This window comes from Anopheles cruzii, chromosome 3 (assembly GCF_943734635.1).
Source record: "Anopheles cruzii chromosome 3, idAnoCruzAS_RS32_06, whole genome shotgun sequence".
Lineage (NCBI taxonomy): Eukaryota > Metazoa > Arthropoda > Insecta > Diptera > Culicidae > Anopheles > Anopheles cruzii.
In genome coordinates, this window is record NC_069145.1 from 30,782,954 (window position 1) to 30,809,565 (window position 26,612).

The 26,612-nt window shown below is 52.0% G+C and overlaps 2 protein-coding genes across 2 annotated transcripts; one reads left to right on the top strand and one right to left on the bottom strand.

Annotated features, from left to right (window-relative positions):
• The first annotated feature begins 22,846 nt into the window (after positions 1-22,846).
• Positions 22,847-24,231, top strand: LOC128270207 (autophagy-related protein 16-1-like). The gene is made up of 4 exons (XM_053007610.1): positions 22,847-22,879; positions 23,566-23,683; positions 23,753-24,014; positions 24,084-24,231. The coding sequence occupies exons 1-4, from the start codon at positions 22,847-22,849 to the stop codon at positions 24,229-24,231; spliced, it is 561 nt and encodes a 186-aa protein (XP_052863570.1).
• Positions 24,232-24,984: 753 nt separating this feature from the next.
• LOC128273393 (isochorismatase domain-containing protein 1) lies at positions 24,985-25,844 on the bottom strand. The gene is made up of 2 exons (XM_053011339.1): positions 25,656-25,844; positions 24,985-25,582 (listed from the first exon to the last, which is right to left on the bottom strand). The coding sequence occupies exons 1-2, from the start codon at positions 25,785-25,787 to the stop codon at positions 25,109-25,111; spliced, it is 606 nt and encodes a 201-aa protein (XP_052867299.1). The 5' UTR covers positions 25,788-25,844; the 3' UTR covers positions 24,985-25,108.
• Between the last annotated feature and the right edge of the window lie 768 nt (positions 25,845-26,612).

Here is a 26,612-nt window from a genome sequence, read left to right on the forward strand (position 1 = left end):
AAGTACCGTCACTCTTAGCACAATAACTCATGAGAACTCAATAACTTATGAGCAGAGAATATCATGAAATTTCTTTCAGCTTTTAGCGCCATCTATGTGTTAGTCTCGGGACTTTTCAGCCCACGTGTTACCTGCCGGGCGCGCCGGCCCGGGCGATTGCGATTTATGACGATGCGGTTCTGTCCGGACCGGAGAAGTGGGAAGCCGGAGCACGCGTTCCAGGGCAAGTGGTCTGAAGCTGAAGCAGGATTGTAAATTAGTAGGTTTATTAAGAGGTTTGATGATTTTTGTTGTGCTCGGCGGTGGCGGGGAATTCCTGGCACCGGCCGGCGGGACGTTCCGTGTCGGAGGGGCCCCAATCGTTGCCAATCAGTTCCTGCAGACGCCGCCATCCGGCGATCCGACATCCGAGCTGCGGCCCAGGTTGGTGAACAATATGGCGCCGGCGGACGGGCTCGGACGGCTGAGATCGTTATCTCGGTGGGTCCGAAAGAGTGCGGCCCGCGATATGATACTCCGAACCACTTTTCGCCCAGCTGGCCGCTCGTTTGGCTCTCCATTAGCGCTGGTCAGTCTCGTCGTCCGGTCGGTGGGCCCTCTGCTTCACGACAGGCCGCTCATATTTTCATCTTCGGCCAGATTATTTATCTATCACGCAACTAGCGGCCCGCGCCTGGTGTGGGTGATGGCCCTGCCCTGCCCGCCGCCCCGGCCAGCCATCAGGTCGGCATTCTGGTCCACACACCACGTAATCGATACCTCAAGCCGGGTGCGTTCCCCTTCGGCTTCGGATCCAGTTTTAATGTCACGCTAATAACGGGTGGTGCGGCATACCTGCTCCGGCGTCGGGAACACCGTTTGATGTCGTTGGCCGTGGTTTCCATTACACGCGGTCCGGCGAGAGTGCGCCGACGTGCGCACGTGATGGATCATGCCGGGCCGTGCATCATAAATATTAAAGTCATAAGTCTTCCTGGGCCTGGTTCTAGAAGCTTGGAGTTCGGAGCAAATGGTGGGGAGGGAGCTACTTTACATAAAACATGCTTCGGGATCAGCGATCTGACACGTCATCAGTCGGCGGATGAGCCGCTGCTGGGCACACCCACCCCTGCGATCGGTGGCCGCCCAGAGTGCGCGAGACAAGCCTCGCTAGAACGGCCGATGCTGCTCCGATCCGATCGTGTCAGTCTGATCCAGCCGCTCCAGCCCCCGGGGGGGCCAGGACTCGAAAGTGGCTCAACTAATTAGAAACCTTTTTATTGGCCATTGTGTTTCGCTAATTGCGCGCCCGGCCTCTTGCACTTCGCCCGGTGCAGTTGCCGGTGCAGTGTGCCGTGTGCCGTAAGGGGTCGAATTTGGTCCACCGAGTGTCCGAGGGCCCAGTTTCCCACACTCACTCACCCCTCCGGGGACCGCAGCCGGGAGAGTCGTGAACCCTCAGCGACAGAGCACATTACCTTATACGTCCGCGCGCTGCGCGGCTCTAGTGGGACAATTTTATTTAATTAATTGCTTATAGATTGGCCGGCCCCGGAGGATGGCCGAGCCGAGCTCGGATGAGCATCTAGTTCCCGCACTCGCTCCCCGCACCCCACCACCACCACCACCACCACCACCACCACCACCATCTGTATCTGTCATTCCAATTGCTCGCCATTCAAATGGCTCTACCTCTTCGACGATCACTGCCAGGAGAGACCGCGTGGTCGCATGGCGTATGTGCGCGCCACCGTGCATTATTCCCCCTCCGCCTCACTGTGTCCACCCCCTTCGGCTATGTGCGTCCATAAATAGGCACGGCCGGCTGGGGTCGCGCAATTCTGAGCGACATAAAATTGTTGACCAATTATCGATCACATGATTTCCGTTGTTTTTATTCCGTTCTCAGCCAGGTCTGGGTCTGTGCCACTCGCTGCCCTTAGGCTTTCTAACTCTCTCCTTCTCTCTCTCACTCTGGTTCTCTTTCCCTCTTTCTGATTCTTCTTTCATTCTTCGCTCTTGCGCTCCCACATTCAATTTGGAATCCAACATTCCACGAGGTGCGCGCCTCGAGAACGATTCCGACTTTGATTGCGGGTCGAACCCTAAGGGTCCTATAATTGGAAAGACATCATCGTCGTCATCGTCATCAGCCGATGACCATCGTAGTCACCGTCGTCGTCGTCGTCGATCGTCGCACGGCTGCCCACATTTTGTCAAGCAAATGTCAAGCCTTCCTCCGGCCTCGGGCGCTCGAGGGCCTCCAGCTATCCCGCTGGTTGGTCTTTTCGCCACAAGTGGCGCTGCTCTTATCGCGCCATCACACGGCAGGCGAAGAATTCGCTCCCTCCCATTCACCTAATTACACTTTCTTCGTCTGTTCGTATGCAAAACCGTTTAGTCCGTGACTTTCCGATCAGTGCGCCGCCGGCCACTACTGGGAAGCCCCTGGTAAGCCTCATTTGGTGCGGAGGCCCCTAAACAGCCATGCTGGCAGATGTACCCAAGCAGATAGGGAACCAACCGATCCGGTCGATCCTCGCGCTTCGACTTGGAACTGCTGCTACCACGGCCAATGCTGCTGCTGCTGCTGGAAGTGTGAGTCTTCGCACGAACGGCGCGAGATTCCCAAAACGACAGATCGAGGCCGCAGATCGCTATCGCTTAATCATAGACATCCGAGAAGCTGGCCCACATTCGGGCCCGTGGAACCAGGAGCCGCGCTCTAAAGGGTATATAGAGTTCAAGTGTAACACCCCTGGATGGATGCTAAGACACGCACACACACAGCGGGCGCGTCTGGAGCGATGATATTACTGTGGGGTTTCAATTGTCCGAAAATCTACACAAATTACATGGACCACCGAAAGCGATTGGGCGAAGCGTGAGCGCAGTTGGGAATGAGGTTCTTCGGGAGGTAGGGCGGGCTCATTCGTCGCTCCCTTCTGAAGCCATGATTATGCTGCGCTGCGATGTACAGAGAGAATGTACTAGGTGTACAAGTTAATTCCGGCGGTTTTACAATAGATGGCATTACTCACTAAATATAACATATTTATTATGAAATATGTGTTTGAAATATGTTTGAATATGTGTCATTACGCATTACCTGAGTGCCGAGGGAATGATTAGAAAAATGTCTTATGAGTTCCACATGAATTGAGACATTTAAGAAACGAAAACCATTTGCGAATTTCTGCTTGCGCGGTTGAATAGAAAGGGATTCTCTTTCTCGTACCTCTTGTACCGAATCGTCACTGGGGATGAAAAGTAGATTTATTACGAGAATTCTAAACGCAAAAAGCCCTGGATACAGCCTGGTGAACCAGGTCCATCGCAACCAAAGCGAAATATTCACTGCGCTAAGATTATACTGTGCGTATGGTGGGATATGAAAGGTGTGGTGTTCTTTGAGCTTTCAGAACTTAATAAAATTATTGAAGGACAATCCCATCGACAACAATTAATGCATTTGAAGCAAAGCCTTGACCTTAAAACGACGAGAATAGGATAAAGAACATGATAAGCTGATTTTTTAACATGACATCGCGAAACCGGTCAAAACCTTTCTTGAAAATGTCAGATGGGAACTGTTAACACCCCGCTGTATTCACTAGATGTTGCTCTTTCGGACTAGTATTTGTTCCGTTGCATCAGTAACGATTTGGCAGCACACCGGTTCACTTCTTATGAAAGTATTGAAAAATGGGTTTCTGAGAGAATCGCTCCTAAAGATGAGGAGTTCTATCGACACGGAATCGAGGAACTACCTAAAAGATGGCAGAAAGTATTAGCTAATGACGGACAATATTTTCATTAAGGTAGTCGTACGTTTTGTTGCTGTAGTTAGATCACAAATGTTGAAGCAAAACCGCCGGAATTAACTTCTACACCTAATAGAATCGGGCACATGAGAAGCGATCACGAGCACACGAGCTCGGATAGCTAACGGTAGCTGCGGTTCCCTGTGGTAGATGGTGACGGATTTGTACCCCACGCTTCGCTTCGCTTTTGGGTTCATCACCAAGGGGTCATCGATGGCTCCCGCAACATGACGACGGACGACAACTGCACGCTGATGACCCCGCTCACAGGACAGGGTTTGCAGTTGCGATTGAACCACCAGCAATATCGCACCGGGCACCACCGGAATCCCTGGTGCAAGCTCCCCAGGACACCTCCGGGGTGCTACAAAGTACACCTAGCACTCGGCCGGCACGCGGAGTAATTAAAGTCAAACAACGGGACCCCTGGGCCGCCTGCCCGCCTAACCTGCCACTCGCCAATCAGGGGCAGAGACTGTATTGGTGGAGTGATGGTGGTCCATCAGTTACTGACTCCAGCGCCCAGCGCCGGATGATGATTAATGTCGCGGGGACCGCATATATATATCGGTGAAGGTCGCTGCACGGGGCGCGCGCTGGCCATATCCTGCTTCCGATGCACCCGGTTCCCGTTCACCGTGTGGGTCCCGGTATCGCTTCGTGCGAATCTTGATTGACGTGAAAAGTGCCTGCCAAGTGACAGGCAGCGATAGCGCGGCGCAAAAACCAGAACGAAATCGTGTGTGCCGATCGCGGCGCGGCGTACAAAGTTTTGCCCCAACTCGATCGATGGATGATTCGATCGGTCGTGTGGTGGAGGTGGTTCCCTAATTGAGGAATTCATCACCGTCGGGATGATAACGGTATCGACCTGCCGGCTGGGCTTTCCCTTTTCGCTGGGCTGGTGGATGGCCCCCGACTTTGCTCCGGAAACTTCGGGACCGGACCCCCTGGGCTAATGCGTTTGATGAAGATCGATCTTGCGTTTGCGCAAACCCTTGAGCCGTTCGAAAGGAGGATATGGCACCCGGGATCAGCGGGGCCGGTTTGCCCAGGTCGCGCACCACCCACCCGACGACGGTGACCGACATTTCCGTGCCCCAACCTGCCTGCCAGGGTCGGGAAAATGTTAGCCGATGACCCGCGCCAGCCGACTGGGTGACCTCCGGTGTCAGACTCCGGTGTAGTGTGTTGACCTGGAACCCCTTAAGTTGATCAAACATCATCGTAAAACACTTACCGTAAAACACTGGAACCCCTCAAGTTGATCAAACATCATCGTAAAACACTTACCGTACGGAGCGTATCAGACACACTCGATGGGGAAAGATCTAGAACGATGCGGTCGTGTCAGGGAGTCTCTCAGGTATTCAGGATCACGATTTTCTTCACTACCCTTAACGACTCCCGCCAGCCAGCCAGCCAGCCAGCCGGCCGGCTAGCCGTGACCTTCGTCGCTCCTGGCGAATGCTGAAGGTTTTAATCAAAACCCTTCTAATGCGAAACCTGCCAAACCTGCCGATGCTGCTAGCAAGACGCTAGCGAGAGGCAGCGTGTGTTGGCCATAAAATTAGGCTAGTAGCCCCTACATACCGACACTGACCGGCGGAGGTCCCGCCTCCGCCTACCGAGGCCCATTAGACCGGGGAGAGGAGTAAAAGAACCATCCTCGGCGAACAAATCCGCGCGCGGCCCAGTTGCGAGCGCGGGCGATGTAATTTAATAACAGAGTAGAGTCCAAAAGCTAAACGCAGGAGTGTGTTTCAGGTCCAGAAAAAAAGGTGATTGTCTGTTTTTGGATAATGGCTAAAAATGGATCATGGAGCCGGGTATTGTGTTAGAAGGGGCAAAAACTCCTGGCCAACCTTCTCCTGGGTCAATGCTTTCGGCGGTCGTCCGCTCAGATCGTACCGGAGACCGGAGGACCACGTTCCAGTCTTTGGCTTTGGAGCTAAGCTCCGGTCGACCGGAAGCGCATCGAATGGCATCGTCCGCGCGCGATGATGAATAATAGCTCTAATTGGCGTCGGTTGTGTAACGCAGGGGGCGGTCTAAGGGCCCGGAACACACCCTGGAACTGGAGCACCAAGCCCACCGACGCCCCAAGGGGTAAGGCACGCGCTCCGACGGCGTAACAATGTGTGTGCCCATATGCTAATAGTGATGCCGGCTGCCGTGCCTGCCGTGTGGAGCCTTAAAAGCCCCCGCTCTCCGCATTTGTGGAGGCGGATGGAGGCGTCGTCGGGGTTACACTCTCTGCTCTGCGTACACCATTAATGTTCCAATTCACACGCGATCATAAGCGATTGAGGTCCGTGCCATTGAGAGTGTTTGTTCGGCGTGGACCGTATGTTTCAATTAGCGCGCCCATCTAATCTGCAGAGCCAGCCGTCAACGCGCAGATATGTGGTCCACACGCTTTGCGTCTGGGCGAGGAGTTCCTGGAACGCCCGCCCGGAGTTTGCTCCAGTTCGGCCCCCAAGCGGCTCGACCCTTTGTACCAAGTTGTGAGTTATGAAGGTCAGCTATTCGCGCTGGGAGTGCTGAGGCTTGTTGGCGCCCTCGATGTGCACCGAGAGCTACCGCCGAGCGACTGTACACAATGTACGTCTCAACTTTGACCCCGACACAGACATCATCCCGCGGTGGCATGTTCACATTCTCTTCCGCGCAGAAAGAGACCCGGACCGTGGTCCGTGGAAAACGGTACAGGAGGAACCGTTTAATGTCCATTTCCAGTACAAGGCAACGGACGACGGACGACTGCAACTTTCGTTTGATTGTGTTTGATGTATCGATTCTGTTGCTCCCACGAGGAACGCGGATTCCCCGTTTAGGACACACAGCGACAGAAAGCGAACTTGTTAGCCCGCGGAACCGCTCGGTTGTCGTCGAACGAGCCACACGAACGCGGACCAGCGGACACGGACACGGACACCGGTGTCTCCCGGGCGACGGCCACATTCCACCGGGGGTTCCGTGCGCGTTATCTTCATCGCAGCATCTCCAGAAATAAGCTCCCATCGATCGTTCGCTCCACCTCGAGCCACCTCGAGTCTGGTGCGAGGCGATCCATCAGCAGCCTCGCTTGCGATGGACGACGATGCGCCGTCGAGACGATGCTGCTGTTGCTGCGCGCCCGGCTCAACATAATCAATTGCTCATATTCTTCCTGCCCGCAGCCCCGCAGCCCCGCGTCGGGACACACGCGATTATTCCATGAGAAATGTCGCCATTTCGCCAGTGACACGCTGGCCCGCAGCGCCCTCTGGCGGGAAAAACGACTTTTCCGTGCGGCAGGCAGGAACAGTGACTTGAGCGGGTGGCTGACAGGTGACTTTATGTAAATTTTGACCCCTCTCCGCACCGCACCACCACCTGGAGGGCTGCCTGTCCTGCGCCGGAGTTGCGCCGCGGACATACTAAACTGTGGAATCGGTGGTCCGTTTTCCGAACTGCGCCAAACTGGACCGTGTGGGGCAGGATCGGAGGAGGGACGACGCACAGAGAAAGCGACGACGACGACGACGACGACTGTTGCCCTCGAAGCGCATATTAATTCACCAAACAAATGGCCCACTAACCGACAGAGCCTTGCTGGGGCCGGTACCGAGCGGAAGCACACTGAGAGCCGGGTACGAATGCATGTCACAATTTCATGGCCGATAATGATGATGCGGCAGCTCTGCCACCACAGCAGAGGACCCATATGCGAAGGCCACATCGCGGCCATCGGGGTGGAAAAGTCAATTGATTCCTCCGGTGGTGTTCAGGTCGGGTTTTATGTGGAGTTGCGGGGTCCCTAGCAGCCAGAGTGCTCAGCCCGATGTGCCCGAGCGTGGAACACAATCTGGACTGTCATTCGAAAGGACTCGACGCCCGGCCCGGACCAATTGGTCGGTCGGCGAAGTGATTATCGGCTAAAAAGCTGCACTCGCCGGGCCCCCTTGGTAGTGTCGCCACACGGCCACCAAATGCCACCGGGATTGGTGACGATACATATTCAATTCTGCTGCTGCTGCTGCCGCTATTGACTTACTTCGCGATGGTGTGTCCCAGTGGCGCTGGAGCTACACAGAGCCGAACAACCCACGGTCGGTGAATTTGCAGTTTGCGCAGTGACCAATATGGGTAATCGTAAAATCATTGTCGATCATCAAGATCATCTCCGGCCGGGGTAGCCCCTCAGGCTAGCCGGCTTCGTGGCGGGTCTGCAGAGAGCGCCGTCGACACCGGCCACACTCGGCGACAGCCGGCTCGCGCGTCGGAAGTTGCGGAGTTGGGTCACCCGGTTTTTTCTGCCATACGTGGTCCACCTTTTACGACAGAGCAGAAAATGCATAAGTAGCCCGGACCGGGCGCGGAGTGGGCAGTGGTTTTTCAATGGCCCATAGACCACCACCGTCGGAGTGAAAATTGGAGGAACTCCTGGGCGCGCGCGCGCGGAGGGCATTCTTAGAGGGCGCTGAATTGGAGCAATCTATGCACATCTGCGGAGCGGGCGAGGAGGGCCGGAATTCACTTCGGCCGGGGCTGGGAAAATGGGTCAGCAGAAGATAGACATCCAGACGCGTGCCCGGGGGGAGCGAAGGCGCAGTAGTAGCAGGAGGCAAGGGCTTTCGATTCAGTGGCCCGCACAGCTAGCCATACGGTACCGCGGGCATTGTCACTGCGGCGCGCTGGGAGCCGGTTCAGGTGTGGGGATGCCACTTTCCCAACCCGGGCTTGGGCTTACTTTCAGCGGGCCATAGAACGGGAACCGGGCCAGGTGTGGGCCCCTAAAAGTCGGCCGACAGCGGTGGCGGCGGGGAATTTAAAATGTGTTATTTACCGATCGAACTTGTGCCTCGGAAGGTGCTGCCAGCGTCGGAATGTGCTGTGTAGTAATGGCAATTTAATTTGCCCACCTTAAAACGAAGCCGAAGTGTGTTTTGGGGCGAGTTCCGTCAATTACACAATACACAGGCAAAACTTTGGTTCGATTCGGAACATTCGGAGCGGTTTGTAAAGTAACAGGAGAGCATGCGAGGGGTAGCCCCTTGTTGCAAGGCTTTGGGCGATATCGATATCTGCGTTCGTTCCAATTCAGCCTGAATGTAGGCAATTGGGATGCATACGCTAATCTTAATGCAATTACAAAATGCGCCTAAATTTATGCATTTCCGTGCTTAAGTACCAATTAAAATGTGATAAATGAAGTCCGTAGTTGACACGCCGTGGTAAGACCGTGAATGAAGCCAGATCACAGCCCCCATCGTCGGTCCACGTCAGCTCGGGCACCGCATCATAAAGCACCCGCAACATCACGCCGGAAGCGTAGACACCGCTACTACGAGGAATCGCAGCACGCAACCGCATGTCTGCTCGGCTGCGTGGGGGGCGCGCGCACTTATGGAAACAAACAGCTACATTGCTAATAAATCGGCCCCCTAGCCAGACCCAGGTTGTGCTGGTGTGGTGGGGCAGGTGACGGAGATGACGGACTGTGGACCAGCGGCGGCCCGCAAGGACAACGCTTCGGCTACACGACCGGCCGTTGTCCGTCTGTCCGGCTGTCGGCTGCGGCCAATTAGTTGCACACCGAACCGTGGGCGGTAGGATTTGAACCATTTTTTGTTCTCCTTCCGCTCAAAGCGAAGCGGAAAGAGTTGGAAAGGTTTCTGTGTTCTGTGTCGGGCGAAGTAGGTTACAGGCGCCCGCGTTTCCTCTGGAGGATGGAGCCATCAAACGGTGGCGGCTTTTCTCTCGCTCACTCTCCGTGTCTCAGTCTCTGCCTGATGACTTAATGGCCAAACCCGATGCTTGCTGCGGCAGCTCGAAGATGGATGGCTGTCATCTTCCGCGTGTGCGGCGCGCCGTGATTTCGGAAGGATCTTCTCCCGGAAGAGGAGGAGCAGCGGGTCCCACCGCGTGGTTCCATTCCTTATACAGTATGGGGCTGCACAACAAGCGACAGTGGCCCGCCGACGGACCTTGTCCCGCGGGACAGGTTCGTTGCCTTCTTCGCCTGCGCTCAAGTCGTTGGCGACAGCGACAGCGCAAGCGGCAAGTGAGAGTTTGTTGCGAAGAGAAATTGGGAGGAGACAAACAAACAAATCGGGGTAAAAAGATCATCTTTTCGCCTGAAGCAAACAAACTCAGGAACGGGACACGCCACGATCCGCGCGTTCCCGGCCTCGGTTACATTGCGGGCGTGCCAATAAAGGCGGCCGCCGGAATGTCGTCGAAAAGTACACCACCATCGATCAAACGGGGCAATCGCGAAGCGGCTCGCGGCATTCCGGATGACAGGCGGCTGCACGGGGAAAGGGCGCACGGCGGGATAGAGGACGGCGCAGCCCGCAACCCAAATCTGCACGCGGCCGAACGCCGAGGAAAGACACTGCGCGCAACTGTCTTCCGTCGCTGGCAGGTGCTCTCAATTCAATAGAATTGATCGCGCATTCGACAATGCGATATCCCGGCTTCGGGTCGGGCCGCGCGCCCGACTTTTCCGGGGCTTTTCGCGGGCACCGCGGGCGTCTTTTTGCCGTGCGCTTCGGCCGTGTGCTTCGGGTTATGTTTATTAAAACGAAAATCTATTTTAATGAGCTCCCACAGCCGCTCCCGTATCCTTGCTCCCCGGACACCGTAGGTTTTTCTTCTCTCTCTCATATGGCCTGGAGCAAGGAAGGTGAACACTTTCGGACCCTATCGCTTGCCCGGTAACGCTTGATGACAGCTTTGATGCCGGTGTCACCGTGTGGCAGGCTGTCATGCAGATGTTGTGGCGTGTGGCAAAACAGTTCGCCGGCATGGTGGCCACAACATTGTAGCACCCCGAAGGAGGCTCTCCTCGGGAAAGACGAAAGTCGGGCATTCAATAATCGCCGTACGAAACAAGGCGGCGCTGGGAGGGGCACAAGGCGATGGAGGGCCTTCCCCATTTTCGCTGTTGGCTATGCTTCGACGGTGATCTTCGGCGATCTGTCAGTGTTGCCGAGTGCCGCAACCAGCGTTCGTTATGTTGGCTGTAAAGGAGCTTAAGAAGATCTTAAATCGACGATTCATCTTCTACGCCTAGGGTGGAACAGTTGTTGATGAAAGTTTATTGGAATGTACTGGGGTTTCGTGACAGATGGGTCCCAAATGATTATGATTTGTGTATGTTTATGCCGTTTATGCTTCATTATCAATGTTTGAGGTATACAGGGTGTTCCATCACGATCCAATTATTTAAATGTTGAATAACTCTGCTGTGAAACTTCAGTCTATGCCGTTTTAGTTATGGATCAATTTACGGTAAAACAGCGGACTGAAATTGTAGCGCTCTACATTCAAAATAATTGTTCAACTGTGAAAACTGTGAAAACTGTGAAAACCTACACGTCCTTATTAATACAGAATTTCTTCTGACTTCTTTCTGTTGGGCTATTCGAAGAGTAAGGTTTATGCCAACCAACCGAAGAACATTGAAGAATTGAAAGCTAATATCACAGCGAAAATTTCGGCTATTACGTTGTCTATTACCGAAATGTTGTTGCATACAATGAAAAATGCCCCAAACAGGGCCGCTTTTTGTGTGTCTAATGGAGGCGGTCATTTGATCGATATTGTATTCTGGGTGAATTGTTAATAAACGGCGTTCTAAACTCCAAATAAATCTTGTTCATTTGTCAAAATCGACTGACAAATAGCGGAGTTATTCAACATTTTAATAGTTGGATCGTGATGGAACAACCTGTATTCATTTGTCTCTTGTAAAACCGTTCTAACTCTATCCTGCATCTTATTTCTGTAATGTTAAAACCTAACAAGATTAAGATTAATTAAGATTCCTTACATACCACGATATTAGTTGAGTTGTGGTCTTGAGTGCTTAGCCATGAATTGTTTACATAAGACTGCGAAATTTTCAGTGATTTTCCAAAATGGCTCGAAAGCTGTTTTCTCAGCGCCAACGTCAAATCGTTCGAATGCCGATTTGCTAAAATCGCTTTTTGAAGCACACTTTACTCTTAGGTCTAAGTGTCATCAGCACCACATGTCTGCCACCGCTGAGCTCCCCAGTGAGCGAAATCGACCGAATGAATTCATGTTAAGTGGCCGCTGCACCGAGTTTCGCAAAAACGATTATTGTTTGTGTTTTATTACAAAAGTGAAAAGGTCCACCGGAGGGCTAACGATTTTCCGGCTTAATTGAATATTTCCCATTTTCTCGTGTGCTCTTCGCACCATGGGGGCCTTGCGAGGGACCTTAACTTGTCCCCTCGACCTGCACTCGCCGCTCGCCGGTAGGGTAGCAAACAAAATGTGACACATAATTATTTTCTATGCAAATTTTTGCCCATTACACGGGCCGCTCAATCGTCGCCCGGGACGGTGGCCAGTAGCCAGGTCAAACTACACCACGCAGCGCGTAGGAACCTTCCTCACTCCAGCCACACGTGATTTGTATGACCCCAAAATGGGCAATAGCTGCTAGTTTATGAGCCGCGCGGACCCTTTTCGGACCCTGCGCTCTGCTGGCTGCGCTCGCTGACCGACCGGCCGACATTGCTGCGGTAACTGTTGCGCACTACTAATTCAATCGACTGACCACCGTCCGGCAAGTCCGGCAGCCGGCGACCATTCCGCGTGCGATTTGGTCAATCGATTTGCGCGCCTCTAATGGAAGATTGCTGTTCGATTCGTCGAAACTCGGATGCGCCCATTTGCGCACGCCAACGGTCCGCTACTGCTGCTGCTCCTGGTGCCGCTGCAATTAAGTAAGACGCAATAAAAATTCAAATTACCACAAAAGGGATCCCTTGTTTGGCTCCGCCGCACGTTCCACCCGATACGCAGACCCCGCGCGGGGCTGAGCAGTGGAACAAAGTGTCGATAAGTTAAAAGCATTCAACGGTTTTTTATCGTCAACCGCGCGGGCGGCCACGGATTGCCCGAGTCCCGATACGGAACGCGATCTGGGCGCGGGTCCCCGGTCGACTTGAGGTTTGATCCGTGGGCGGATACAGCGGCCCGGCACACTCTCGGTGGGGGGGACTCACAGGACACCTATTGCTCCCTGTGAAAGTGCCTAAGCCGATTGCGCGCGAAACTTTTCTGGACAGGCAGCATGCTCCGGGAGGGCCCATTTGTCATTCCCAATCGGTACCGAACACCAATTTGGAGAGATAATTCTCGTGTGTGCGCTACCGGACTCGCCGAGGCCGAGGTTGTCGCCAGCCCTATCTTTCACCGTTTCCGAAATTGGAGCCCTTTGCGGGAAGCTATTTGCGTTCGTTAGGTGTCTGTGTCCATATTAACATATGTTCGGACTTGGAACGATTACTGGAGACAAGCATTTGAACCGACCAAGGTTGCATTAGAACCACTTAGTGAATGATTTGAGTTGTCTTCCGGGTTTTATTGATACAATCAGCAATACGTAAAGTGTTTCTCGAAAGGTTCTGACCTCTGTTTAGGCGAAAATAGGTGAATTTCCGGCTCTTGCCGGTTTCGATTTAACTCTATTTAACTTGTCTGTTTAGCCCATTTAGTCATTTGGCCCATCATTTCATTTTGATGCTTTCTTTGTAAGTTTTTCTTGTGTAAAGTGCAAAGGTGTATGGCTATTTTTTACTTTAGCACAGTACAGTACACAGTTAGAGTTTAGTACACTTTTGTTTGCTCACGTTGTATCTGTTCAGTTGATCACTTTAAACTCTTTTGTACACTGTTTTCATTTGCGTTTGAGCTTTCCCATCCCATTTTTCTTTCTTTCCCCATTTATCTGTCCCCGTCCTTATTATTTTCCCTCATTATGTTGTAAATATTACCGTATTTTTCAATGTATAACGCGCACCTTTTTCCCAAGTTTTTTAGCTCTAAAATCTGGGTGCGCGTTATACAAGGGTAGTAAAAATTTTGTCTCCTCTAAACTTACAAATGTGCACTTTTAGGTACATTTTTATGGTCGTATTCCGTGGTAAACATCTGTTAATCGTGGTAAACATTGTACCAAAATTGTTCTTTTCTGATCAAATGGAAGGAATAAATCTTTCAAATAAATGTTCAACCAATAAAAAATATTCAGCCGTTTTTGCTTTATAACCAAATGAAATCATGTATCGTTAAAGAAACACCCTGTAGTATGTCTTTTGCAATGTATACGCATTTTATCTTTAGTCTACTTTAGAATATTTATAGAATAATATAGATTTTTTTTAGATTATTTAGCATAATACATTATTATCATTGGGTATTTGTTGGATATCACATATCTGAAAAATGTACAGTAAAAAACTTTTTTTCCAAATTTTTTCTCTTAAAATATGGGTGCGCGTTATACACGGGTGCGCGTTATACATTGAAAAATACGGTACTTATTTCGCCATTTGAGATCAATTTTGCGCCAAATTTGCATACGCTTGTCTTGGCGTCGTTCGAAAACCCGGCCCTAACGAGGACCGATTCCGTGAAATCCTTCCCACGGGACGCACTCGCCTTTATCTGCACCGACTGGGGCGCTGCATCGCATGGGATGCATCATCACTGGCGGCTATCGGGAGGATGGTGCCATTTATTTTTATTATTGGTTTGTATGCAAAATAGCTGCGCTACCATCGTTGCGCACTGCCAAAGGGCACCCGATTCAACCCGGCCCGGCTAATGCTCAGCTCAACTCTGCTGTGTGTCGTGGGGTTGGCTGATTTTGATTTTAATTGAAGCGACCACCGACCGATCTTGGCGCAGCCACGCAGCTAGTGCGCGTCCCGTCCCGGAAAAAGAAGGTTAATTTCGCCATTTCGTACGGTACTCGCCGTGAAGAGTGATTACTGCGCAGGGCGCGGGGGTCCATCGCCGCTCTGCGTGCGCGGTGCATTATCTGTGCATCGTTAGAATGCGCACGTTAACCTCCGTGTGGTCACCGTCACGCGTCGCCGATCCTGCACAATAGCGCAGCGCGTAGAGCGATGGGAGTTCCTGCACCCGCGATGTCCTGCGCCTGGGACTGAGTTGCGGAACTGAGGTTTCGGTCAGCGCCCGCTTCTGGATTACCCGTCCGGGGCGTTTGGGGCTGGTACGTGACGTGGCCCATCAACCGGCCTGGGGCCTGGCCCTGTGACCCTCTCCCCCCGCGGTAAACGTGATGCTTCCCGGAGCAAATGAGTTGGTGGATTGGAATTAATAAATGCACGCTTGGCACCGCGCGGACACGAGACAGGCGTAAGAAATCGCCTTGGCACATCGCCTTCACTGACACTGGCGGGTGGTAAAGAGGCGTCCGACACCGGCACCCACCTCCAGCACGTGTCACGTGCGGCGCGCTACATGCGAGTGACGGATGGGAATTAGCATTCCGCGGCCATAGGAACGTGATTGGAAATGGTGAAGCGGTGCGCGATTCGCCTAGCCGGCCGCAACTGGCTTCCGGAAGTTGTCCAACGTCCAACAGCGGTCCCAGAAAGATTGGATTTTCCACTGCGCGAACCAGAACCGTGTTCTTGCTCCGACCAGACCGCCGGGGAAGGATCGGAAAATTAATCGAATATGCCTACGTCTGGAAGGCAAATACGAAGGACTCTCAATCTCCCCCTCTCTCACGGAGATCCTCACCCCGCTCGGGTACACGATCGCGCACGGCCATGTTGCCGGTGCCCGTGTATATCATCAATTACCGAGCAAACCGAGGGGCATACCTTCCGCTAATCGATCCGCGGATGGGTCCACCCCGGGACCCGGCAGAACACGAACCGAGGTCCCGCAGGGTGCCCGCAGGCCGTTGTGATACGATTATTGACCATTTTTTTAAACCTCGTTTCCAACCCTGCACCGGGTGTCCACGCGGATCGCCCGCAAATGAGTGGTAGCGTCAACTGTTGTTCAGCCGATCAATTTATGATGGTTAAGTAATTTTTCAATTACACCTTAACCCCGCCGATCTCTACCTGCGGCTGCGCGCCGACTTGGGGACCGTGCGTTATCTTATGCCCACCTTTACCTAGGGGATGCCGGTGGATGATGATCCGTTGCATGTTCCTTTTGCCGGGCAACTTGGAATGTTAACCACAGCTCAACACCCAAGTGGCTTCAAATGTTGTTACCAAGCCTCTGCAAAATCAACAAGGAAACATTTGCCAGTAACACAGTTGCATACTTTTAGGCGTTTTAATAAAGAAAATCCAAATTTTACTTATTTTCTTTAATATTAGCACATTTATTATTTTAGCGCATACGCACGATCCAAGGACGAGTCATATTGGAATTTTTCTTTTTCAAAAACAAATTGTTTGTAACAATTAAAGACACTTTTCGTATTATTTTTGCATATTAAGAAGATTATGTTATATTTTAAATTCCATAGCATCATACTGAGCACAAGCCACAGAATCGAGTAGGGCCTGCAGCCCGAATCGCTCCTGGACCCCAGTTAGGTACGCTCGCAGGGCTCGCACTTCACTTCATCACTATCCACCGCGATTAGCGCTACGATTTTTATGATTGTGTTACGGAGAAGCAGGAATAAAACGGGGCAACATACGCACCGAGGCGGGTCGTACCGGGTAACTCTATGGGGCCATAAAATAATTCACCATTAACGCCCCTTTGGCTGCTACGGCGTCCGCCGGGTCTGCCGGGTTCCGAGCGGCGCCGCGCGCTGGTTTGGCCCAAAATTTATTGGCTCCACTTACCGAAGGGGCCCACAAGTGTCTGAGAGGCGGCAGCGACGACGCCGGAGGCCAGTTAGTCCTTGGTGATCTTTCATACAACCCAACCCAGCAGCAGCCGAGTCGGGGAAAAGCGCGGGTTGATTGCTCGCCCAAGAATGCCGATCGAATGGGCCGGCGTTAGAATGTTTTGATTTAATTAATTTACTGTCCTCCGTTGAGCGCAATCGAAAGGCTGCAGCGAAAGCGCCCGGTGTGGTAAGGGAGCAACTCGGGTCGTTAACGGGAGAGATAAAAATTACGAAAATAATCGTTCCGAAAATAAAAAGGCGAACTTGACGCACCGCACACACACAATGCGGGCAATTAATCGCGGGCACACAGTAAGTGCGGCCTACAATTTAATGTTGCCCTTGGCGACATTCCATGGCGGTTAACACACGCCGCCGGTGGACGCGCACATGTCATACGCGAAGCGCAGCGCCGACGCCTTAACGTCACAGCAGGAAATGATCGCTGTCGATCGCTAATGAAGGTGAGCGAAGAGTGTTCGCGCCGCGATGCAATTATGTCACGTAAATGCCGCCGGATCGGATCGACGGGGGCCTGCCTGCCCCCCATAATTAGTGTCAATAAAGAGGGGGTCGCTTCGATCAGCCGCACGACGGGGTGACGGGGCTTAAGGAGATCTTCGCGACAGGGATCGTGTACCACACGCACATCGTCACCGATCGTCAATCCCGTGTGGTCCGAGAATGTCCTGTGGCGGACAAGCAATTTAACTAGATCGTTTGATCTCCGACCGGGAATCCGTCCGGAGATCATCGATCCTCACGGTTGTCGAACAGGTCCTGTTGACACCTCAGAACGGATGCACACGCCCCCCGCCACACGTCTGCCACCATTCACGGGATAATTGACGGATTGACACCACTGGAAGAGCCCTCCGGAGCGCTGGGATAAGCCGGTGAAGGCATTCCCGGTCCGGGCCGCGCGGAGATCGTTCTATTCTAAGTGGTTTGTTTGGTTTTTTTCTGCCCTTCGCTAACCAGAATACATTTTATGTTTAGGTTTTCAATGCCCGAAGCCGCTTCTAAGCGGCAGCCAGCCGGTGGCCGCCGTCCATTGTTCCATAATTATGATTACGATTGTTATTAACCGTAATAATCCGGATCCGCTATGGGGATGGGTTTCCTGTCGTGCCGCGGTGCATCGGTCACATCGGGCCCCCCATTCATTTGGGCCTCGTAATGGTCGCGCAGCATCGGCCAGGCCGCCAGCGAGCATCTAATGATGCTGCGGGCGGCGCTCGAAGGAAGAGCAAATATCTGCTCTTGATGCTACTGCGGCTCGTGTTCCAACTCGTACCCGGCGTACCGAGTGGTTGATCGCGCATTAGCGCAAAACACGACATGGCACTCCTCCTCCTGCTGCCACCCCCCGTTCTTAAGTAAATGAGCCCGCCGGGCCACCGGACCATCGGGCCGCCGATGCGGTGCGTTTATGCTTGCCGTTGCCTAATGATGCAGCCGACGCCGCCGCCACCGAATGGTACGATTCTGGTTAGAAGTTTTATTGCGGCACATTATGCCTCGGCCACGGCCACCACCACGCCTTTGGCCGTATGATTTGGAGGGCCATATTTTTTTTGTTGCTGCTTCACTATGCTTCTTTTAACTTCCTGCGCACGAAACCGACGTTGGGGGGAGACCGTTGCGCGTCAGTTGGATCGTCTGGCGTCTGGAAAGGGTCTGGGGATGCAACCCAAAGGGGTACCGGCAGAACCAGAAGACGGCTCAGATGAAACAGTAGGTCCGTAGCGGTATCAGCAGGCCAGGCAAACATGCAACCGCTTGGCGCGGATAGTTTATGCCACTGTCGATCATAATTTGCATTTGCGTGAAAGGATACCCGTGACGGTGGCGGGGACAGGCGGACGACAAGCGATCGTTGCTCACACACACGCGCGCACACACACGGAGTAATTACTGTGGTCGTACTTATTGCCTCGGTTGCTGCTATGTTTATGCGCATATTAGGCCTATGTAGCGGCTATCGTGTGATGTTTTTGGCTCGGCTATCATCGGCTTAATATACCGGCCGCGGATGTATGTTCAATGTTTTAAATCCTAAAATACATTCAAAATGGAGCGGAGCATAGTTTGCACCATAGTTTGCAGCATATAATGGCTCTGCCGTTTCAGGTTCGTAAAATCGTGGCGCTGGGCCCTTCCGCCCGAGGCCAATCTTGTGCGATAAATCATCCATTGGATCTGCGACTTAAGCGAGTTTCTAATGTAACCGGGGGCTGTGTTTTATTTTCACCCAAACGAGCCCAAACGGCAGCATAAAGTCTTACCCTTACTTACGGGGCTATGGCCCATCAAACGCCACGGCCATGTCAGCCTATTCGCGCGAGCCGTAAGGCGTCTAGTGTCGCATTCCATTAGACATAAATCATCGGAAGCAGCACCGTCTTGGTGTGGCCGAGCGGCGATAAACCGGCCTCAGACGATGTGACATCCAATCATCTTGCGTATGCGTAAATGCTCCGTTGCGTTCGTCGTCGAAAGGTGTTAATGCTTCTCTGGCCTCGATACACAGGGGGAATCCTCCCACAGGGACGACAGCGACGGTCGATTCGTTTCCAGTTTCGGAAGAAGTTGTGCTGTGGAACCATTGATCCGCTTGGTATCGCAGGCGGCTGCCGAAGGTGTTACCGGTTTACTAATTGGATCGTGTCGGAGCTTTAAAGTGAAACCTATAAAAGCTATTTAAATAGCTAGTTTCTGCATGATTATTTATTTCCTTTATGGAGCGACATAATCTACCTGCGCCTGTTAAGCTCTTCCCATCATTTGCTACACGGATTGTGAATGGTCGGGTTGTGAATTGTCAGCTGAGTTTAACGTTTGGCTAGGTTGAGTTTATGGCAACTTATTGGATTCCATATAGCAAAGGACTGTGACTCTTGCAGTAAACTACCCTCTATTAGACTAGACACTGATAAGCAATAAAAGAAATGCTGCATTCGCTTTTTAGTCTGACTAATTTTGAATGTTGACATTAATACACTCTAATCCCTAAGGTGTTGAAAACTCAGCAACATCTAAATAAAACATAAACGGGACTTTAAGATAAGGAATGTTGGCTTTTGAAAAATGTCGTTTTCGATCATTTTTAAGCCAAAATCTCAAATTGGCGTATTTCCATACGTCATCTGCGCCATGATGAAAGCATTCGTTAACGATCTCGTAAGTTTAAGACAAATCTGTAGCTGATACCAACTACTTTCTTGCTCTTAAAATCACAGTTTATAGCGCCCGGTCTAGCAGCACAAATGCAAGGCACAACTCACCAACATTGATCCTTGCGCCTAGCTTGACCGTCAAAGCAACGGCCACGGTTCGGTGCGAAATTTATTTCCCAATAAATTTGTACCGCCATTAAGAACGTAGAGAAAGTTACAGAACTGATTTATAGAGCCAGCCTCGTCTACCGGCCGCCTTTCTTCTCTAATACGGACCTAAACTCGTTCGTTAACTTTTATTGTTCGCCCCGTTCGCCACATGGCAAATTAAAACTCCTTCGCGTCGCCCACCATTTCACACGCACGCCGCAATGAAGACGTTCCTTCTTGGCCCCCAGAAAGACGTTACCGTGGCCCGAGGAACGATGATTGACCGTCGTCGACTTCTCGTCCGAGGGTGGCCATAAAAAGAAAGTGATCCTTCCGCGGGCCCTTCGCTTAATGCCGTAACGGCGACGGCGACGACGACGACGACGACGACGGCGAGGATCGGCAGGATGTAACGGAGTCAAACGTCGTCGTGACTCGCGCCGGTCGCGCCGTGCGGCATGCGGCGAAAGGGCCGACTGAAGAAAAACCGCCTCACTACCGTTGGGAGAAGCATAAAACGGGGTGGCCCCGAGATGGGTCAGAAGAAAAGCGCACCTCGCGCAGAAAAAGTTGGCCATCGAACGCCGGGCACGTTGAAACGGTAAAATCCACTTTTACAATTCATAAAACAACTATTGGGCTCCGGTTCCGTTCCGGGCAGGCGTAGGGGGCCACTGGCCTGCCGGTGCGAATCACGCATCGGGCCACCCGCCAGCCGGGCGCACTCGACCTGCAACCGAACTCCGGCGCATTTCGAACCGGGCTGACCGCCAACGCGCGCGCGCTCAAGGCCGGGAAACGCTAGGGATCGATATTATCGGTCCCTCTCCACGAAGGCCCCGCACCTTTCAGGAGGTCGCCTCCCGCTTTGGGTTCCGATTGTGCCAGATTTGAATGTTATTTTTAGCAAAACAATTCCACCGCCACCCGGTTCGGTGGGAGGCGAGTGGTGTGCAAAGTGCACATCGGAGAGTGCATGATGCAGGTTTTTGTGGAATTTGTGCCACCGATTGGACTGGCGGCTGCGGTGTGGGTGCTTCGATCCCACTTCTTACTGCGCTGGTTTCATCGATCGGAGATCGAATCCGATCGCTGCGCCGCGGGACGACGATAACCCTGTTTGGCGGGAGATGAAAAACAAAAATGGAAAGGTACCGAGGCACTTTTCCGAAGCCGCCAAAGGACCACCGAACGACACCTTTCGAATCGTTTTCGCTTTTTATCGACGCAACAAAGCGTACGCACCGTGCGGTTCGGGGCGAGGGGCATGTCGTTGAATTACCGGTTCCGCCGGGTTCCGACGGGATACTGTCATTAGATTCTGCTCGACCGCTTGATGGATTGTCGGTAATGTGGGTTGTTTTTTACTCGACTGCGAACAAATTTCTTAACTTCTCCTTTCAACACTCGTCTGGTTACTCGTTACTATCGCTCGTTGCCCTTTTTGGGATTAACCTTAAGCAAAGTGGTCAATTACCAACATCGAAAAGGGTTGTTATCATTTTAAAAATAATTGTTTCTAATGTCTGTCTACAGAGCGCTTCATATTTTATTTATTCATCTATTTATTTGTTTGTTTTAGTACTTCTTGTTTACGTTGGAACAAAAGTAGAAATGAAAACTTTAATTTAAGTATCTTCTACTTTTTAATTGCATTTCCCAACAACACACTGACTAAACGAAGAACTCGAGCTTGTTTACTCACTCCCTATCCCTATTTTAATCCAGTCCACTTATTCCTGTTTATTTATTGTCTTTCTTTACCTTTTATTAATTATGGCTTGGGGCAAAATTTGTGCAATTAACCATTAGAACTAACCGATAACAAATAGTGTACCGATTGGTCGTAATGACCTGTTCGACAGCAACGCATGAGCTGCGGCGAAAATCAAGAGCTTCTCGTGTGGTGTTCGCATGATAAAGCGCGTCGCATGCCCGCGCCACATTAGCAACATCTGTGCGCTTGTGTCCGGAATGGGTTAAACCCCGTAAAATCGTAAACCCATCTGGAGGTTTCGTGTGCACCACGGGACAGCGTCGACCACCCGTCGATAGCATGAAAAAGTGCAAAAAACCGACCAACACACACACATGGCGAACTCGGTGCAATATTTCCCATTAAATTTGCACCATTTTTCATCCTAATTACATTCATTACCGCGAACGCACACACACACACGCTGCGGCGTCGGGGAAACCCTCGATGCACCCGGATTGCGGATGGCCACATCGATCGATCGGTCGAGTATCGGCCGGTGCAAGAAGGACGCCCACCAACTCCAGAGAGTGGGTCGTTGAGGCTGGGCGCGAGGGTTGAACCAAAATCGAGGCCACCTGCAGCGGGGCCAAGAGAAGAACCGTTGGGTTTGGGAAGGTGTTGTTTAAATTTATAACATCACACCCCACATTCCACCCGCGGGTGGCAGGCTTCCGGTGGCAGGTAAACATATGCTCTACAAAAATGCGTTATGCGATCCTCATGTTTGATGCACACACGCCCTACGCGCCGCGCGGCCACGGCGCATCGTAATTATGCGCTAGGGTGCAAGTGGGACAAAACCGCCACCCCCGGAACGGGGTGGCTCGTTTGCGCTGGGAAAACGTGCCAGCATAAACATGATCGGCGGGGTATCGCCGTACCTGTGTGCACCGTCGCATATGCCGGTTTTGGCATGCGACGGTCGGCTCGTGTCATCGGGCGTATCCATCAGCACCGACACACACAACACCACCGTGGCTGAGGGGGGGCAGACAGATGCAATCCATCCATTAGCCCACCTGACGGGTTCCATTTAATGGTAAAACAATCTTAATCTTGCCGCTGCAGAGTGAAGAACAATGTTTTCCCAGCGTTGTTTGCCTAATTCTTGGCCTGCTTCTTCGCCATCCACGGCCAACAACCTCCTTTCGGTAATGTCGATACGGTTTGTGTGTGTGCTCTACATCCGATTTTACGGCTATAGAATGTATTTTGTGTAGTTGTAGACTTTTTGGAATGTTCTATGTAAGCGATGTATTCGATCGATGAACGGTTAGGCCTACAAGTAAACTTGTGTTTAGTGTTTTAAAACTTTTTTCTTAATTTTCGAAGGGCTCACAGAAAGAGTTACTTCAATGCTTTGTTGATGTCATAACGTTGGCCCATCGTTCGCCCCACGAAACCGCCACCGGACAGGATATCCGAGCACCGCTCTCATTCACCGAGAACCCATGCCGATATGGCTGGGCGTAAACAGGAGATTAGCTCACGGATCGAAATGTAACGACCCGCGGTCGCAGGAAGCGCACGAGAATATGGCGCTCCGCGGCGAACAGTGTGTAATTGAAAAATAAATCTTTTATGGACAACTTAATGAAGCACATTATCGGCGTAATAGATAACAGGTGGCCGGGCCGACGTACACGTGTGTGTGTTTGTTTTTTTGCAAAGTCCACGAAGTGCACGGGAAAAGTAATTATTGGGCGATTTCCTTCATAAAAGTGGCACTTCCTGCAAGTCCGTGCGCTTTAATGGCACACACTTCAAACCGATCTAATTAACGTTTATGCCGGGTGCGTACATTTTATGCTCAAGCAGTGCTGGCAAGCTTTTTTCGCTAGCTGCCGTACATCATTTAAGGATGGCAGTGACCATCATTAGTACACTGATGGGTGTCGTTCACTTCCGCGAAGGGGACGATCCAACTTCGACCTGAAACTAATCGCTCTGTCACTTCCTGTTTCCTTGCAGCACACCCTAACTGGACACAGCGGAAAGGTGTTGGCGGCGAAATTTCTCGGTTCCACCTTCCTCGTTACCGGCAGCCACGATCGGACGCTAAAAATTTGGGACCTCAAAAACCGATCCTGTAAGTATAGTGGGCACGGCTCCCGGCCAGTGTTCGCATTGTTCTAAGAACCTTTCTTTCGATTTGCAGGCACCGAAACCAAGTTTGCCGGCTCGAGCTGCAACGACCTAGTCACGACGGACAGTCTCTCCTTCATCAGCGGTCACGTCGACAAGAAGATACGCTTCTGGGACGTCCGGACGGCGGACTGCACGGCCAACGAGATTCCGCTGCCGGGCAAAATTACCTCACTCGATCTGTCGAAAGACGGCAAGTTCCTGCTGTGCTGTGTGCGAGACGACACGATCAATCTGCTCGATCTACGCCAGAACCGCATCGTCCGGTTATTCCGGTGAGTGGGCATTTGGGCATACTCAGCGGCAGGAGAGCATTCCTTTAACACTGTGCTTCCGTGTTTCAGACATGACAACTTCAAAGTGGGATGCGATTGGTCCCGCGTGGCACTCAGTCCGTCCGGCACCCGGATTGCGGCCGGTTCGGCCGATGGATCCGTCTACATCTGGAACATCAACGGTCCACTTGAAACGGTGCTGAAGGATCCAAAGTAAGCATACACATCCTTTCGCCTGTTCGCCTGCCGCTTTCCTTCTGTCGTTTATGCTGTCGCCCGTCCGGAGTGTTTCATGTTCCTCCTCCATGTTCCGCATGCTCCTCATGCTTTCTTTTAATTTCATCCCATTTATGATACCACCCTTATCACGCACACGCACCGCGAGGACTGACCGGAATTGGTTTTTTCACAGTGGAAGCGCTGCCGCTGTAACCGCCGTCAGCTGGCACCCGTTCAGCTCCACCCTAGCATCGGTGGATCGGGCCAAAAAGTGTACGATCTGGTCGAACGCTTAGCCCGACCGCAGACCCTACGCAGATGTCTGGTCGTCGCCACGACTTCCGGCGTCACCCGGACCACCATTACCATCACCACGGCCAACGCCACCAGTCACCATCCTCATCTCTCGTGCGCCGTTGTTGCGGAGACTGCTGTTAATGTTTGTGTCACTGTCGTCACTCGCTGCGTAGCGAACCGGTATGCCCTCGTGGAAGGACTTTTTCGGGGCCATTTGCGGCCCCAGCGCTCTGGGGTTACGTCGCGAAGTGTTGTTTCTTTACGGCTTAAGTCTTTTTTTACTCATTCAAATATGTAAGCACAATGGCCTTTTTGCCGATTGCGGCGGATCGTGGTTGCGGTTACCAACCGCGGTTGCCGCCACCGCCGGACACACCGGCCCGTGGTGTTGTTCTTTTCGTGGAGACATTTTTGCATTAATAAAAACAAGTTCAAATTGAAGGGATGTGGTAATTGCTTGTACATGTTTATAACATTTTTTTCAAAAATAGGCTAACAACGGTATTCGCTCTCTGAGCGTGTAAAGTCTTCCTGTTCATTCCGCAACATTGCGTCCAGTTATACCTTGCGTTATTCATTCACAGTTTAGCCAGCTCAGTGTCCACCGATGGATCACGAACCAAATGGCGAACCTTATCGAAGCCCGGGTGCTGCTTATCGCGCATTAGCTTAAAGATAATGTTTTCGCTTGTCGACACGAAGCATCCGTACTGCTGCAGGCGCTCGAGGGCCAGCTTGCGGTCTTCCTGCGTGCGCGACAGTGAACAGTCGGCCGCCACGTGCACCGTGTATCCTTGGCTCAACAAATCCATGGCCGTTTGCTCGAGACAAATGTGCGATTCGAGACCGAAGAGGACCACCGTTTCGAGGCCATCGCGACCATACAGCTCCTCCATACGGCGCTGAACCTCCGGAATCATCATGCTGAAGAGCGTCTTCGGGAACACACCTTTCGCGTGGGAAACGTCGAGCTCCTTCACAATGCGACCCAGCTTCTCCGGGTAGTGTTCCGTCACGATCAGCGGTACATCGAGGATTTTACCGGCTTGCAACTGAAAAGAACGAACAGCTTATTTGGTGATACCAGCCTCTGCATGCTTCTCACCGCCCCCCGCAAAGGCTTACCAATTTGCTCGTGTTCTTGACGACGGAATCAAACATCTTCATGCCGGGGCGGAACTTGTCCTGAAGATCACAAAGCATGAACAAGGTTTTCTTCACGTCCAGATAGCCAAGTTTCGTCAGTTGACGTGCCATTTTGCGGTATTTTATATTGTTAAAACTAATAAATGCAACAATACTTTGGAACAATGAACCAAGTCTCTGGTTTAACAGAAGAAATGATCAAAACAATCCGAACCGTGCAAGAAATTTGGTTTGACAGCTGCGGATTGGTCGTTTTTTTCTAGCGATCGCTTCCCGACGATATTATTCGCCCGTGCCAGTCAGCTGGTGCCGCCTGAATTCGCCCGCTGATATCCTCGGAGCGTAACGGAGCAAGAACGCCGCCGAAAAGCAAGGAGCAGGTGTGTTGCTGTATATTGTCGTTACAATTATAGTTTTCTAATTCAAGCGAAGTAAAATCTGATGTAGAAAGAATGTATATTTTGAATCGGTACCAATCTTGTGCACACGATTGGGGAGCTTTCGAGCGAAAGCTCACCATTGGCAAACCCGTTTGACAGCTGGCGATTCCGTCGGTGCGCCGTCGACATCGCCGTTCGCCCGCGATGTCGACAAAGCGTAGCCATTTTAGAGAGAAAGCAGGGACGAGAAGGAAAAAAAGAGACACCGTTTGACAGTCCTGCCACATACAACCACAAAGCATCTCGTCGTCGCGAGCGATAAATAAATACGAAAATTCCCTGTGCTATCGTGCGGCCCGCGAGCCAAAACTGTGTTCCGTGTGTGGCGGACCGTGCGGACAATGCGTGACGTGTGGAGCGACCCCGTTCGATGCGGCGGAAGTGCGTGAAAAATGCAGTGGAAATGTGCGGAAAATGCGCCCTGGTATTGAGCGCCATCAGAAGCAGTGCCAGTAGAAGAAGAGGCACTGGTTCTTTCCCTTCGGTCGGTGGCACC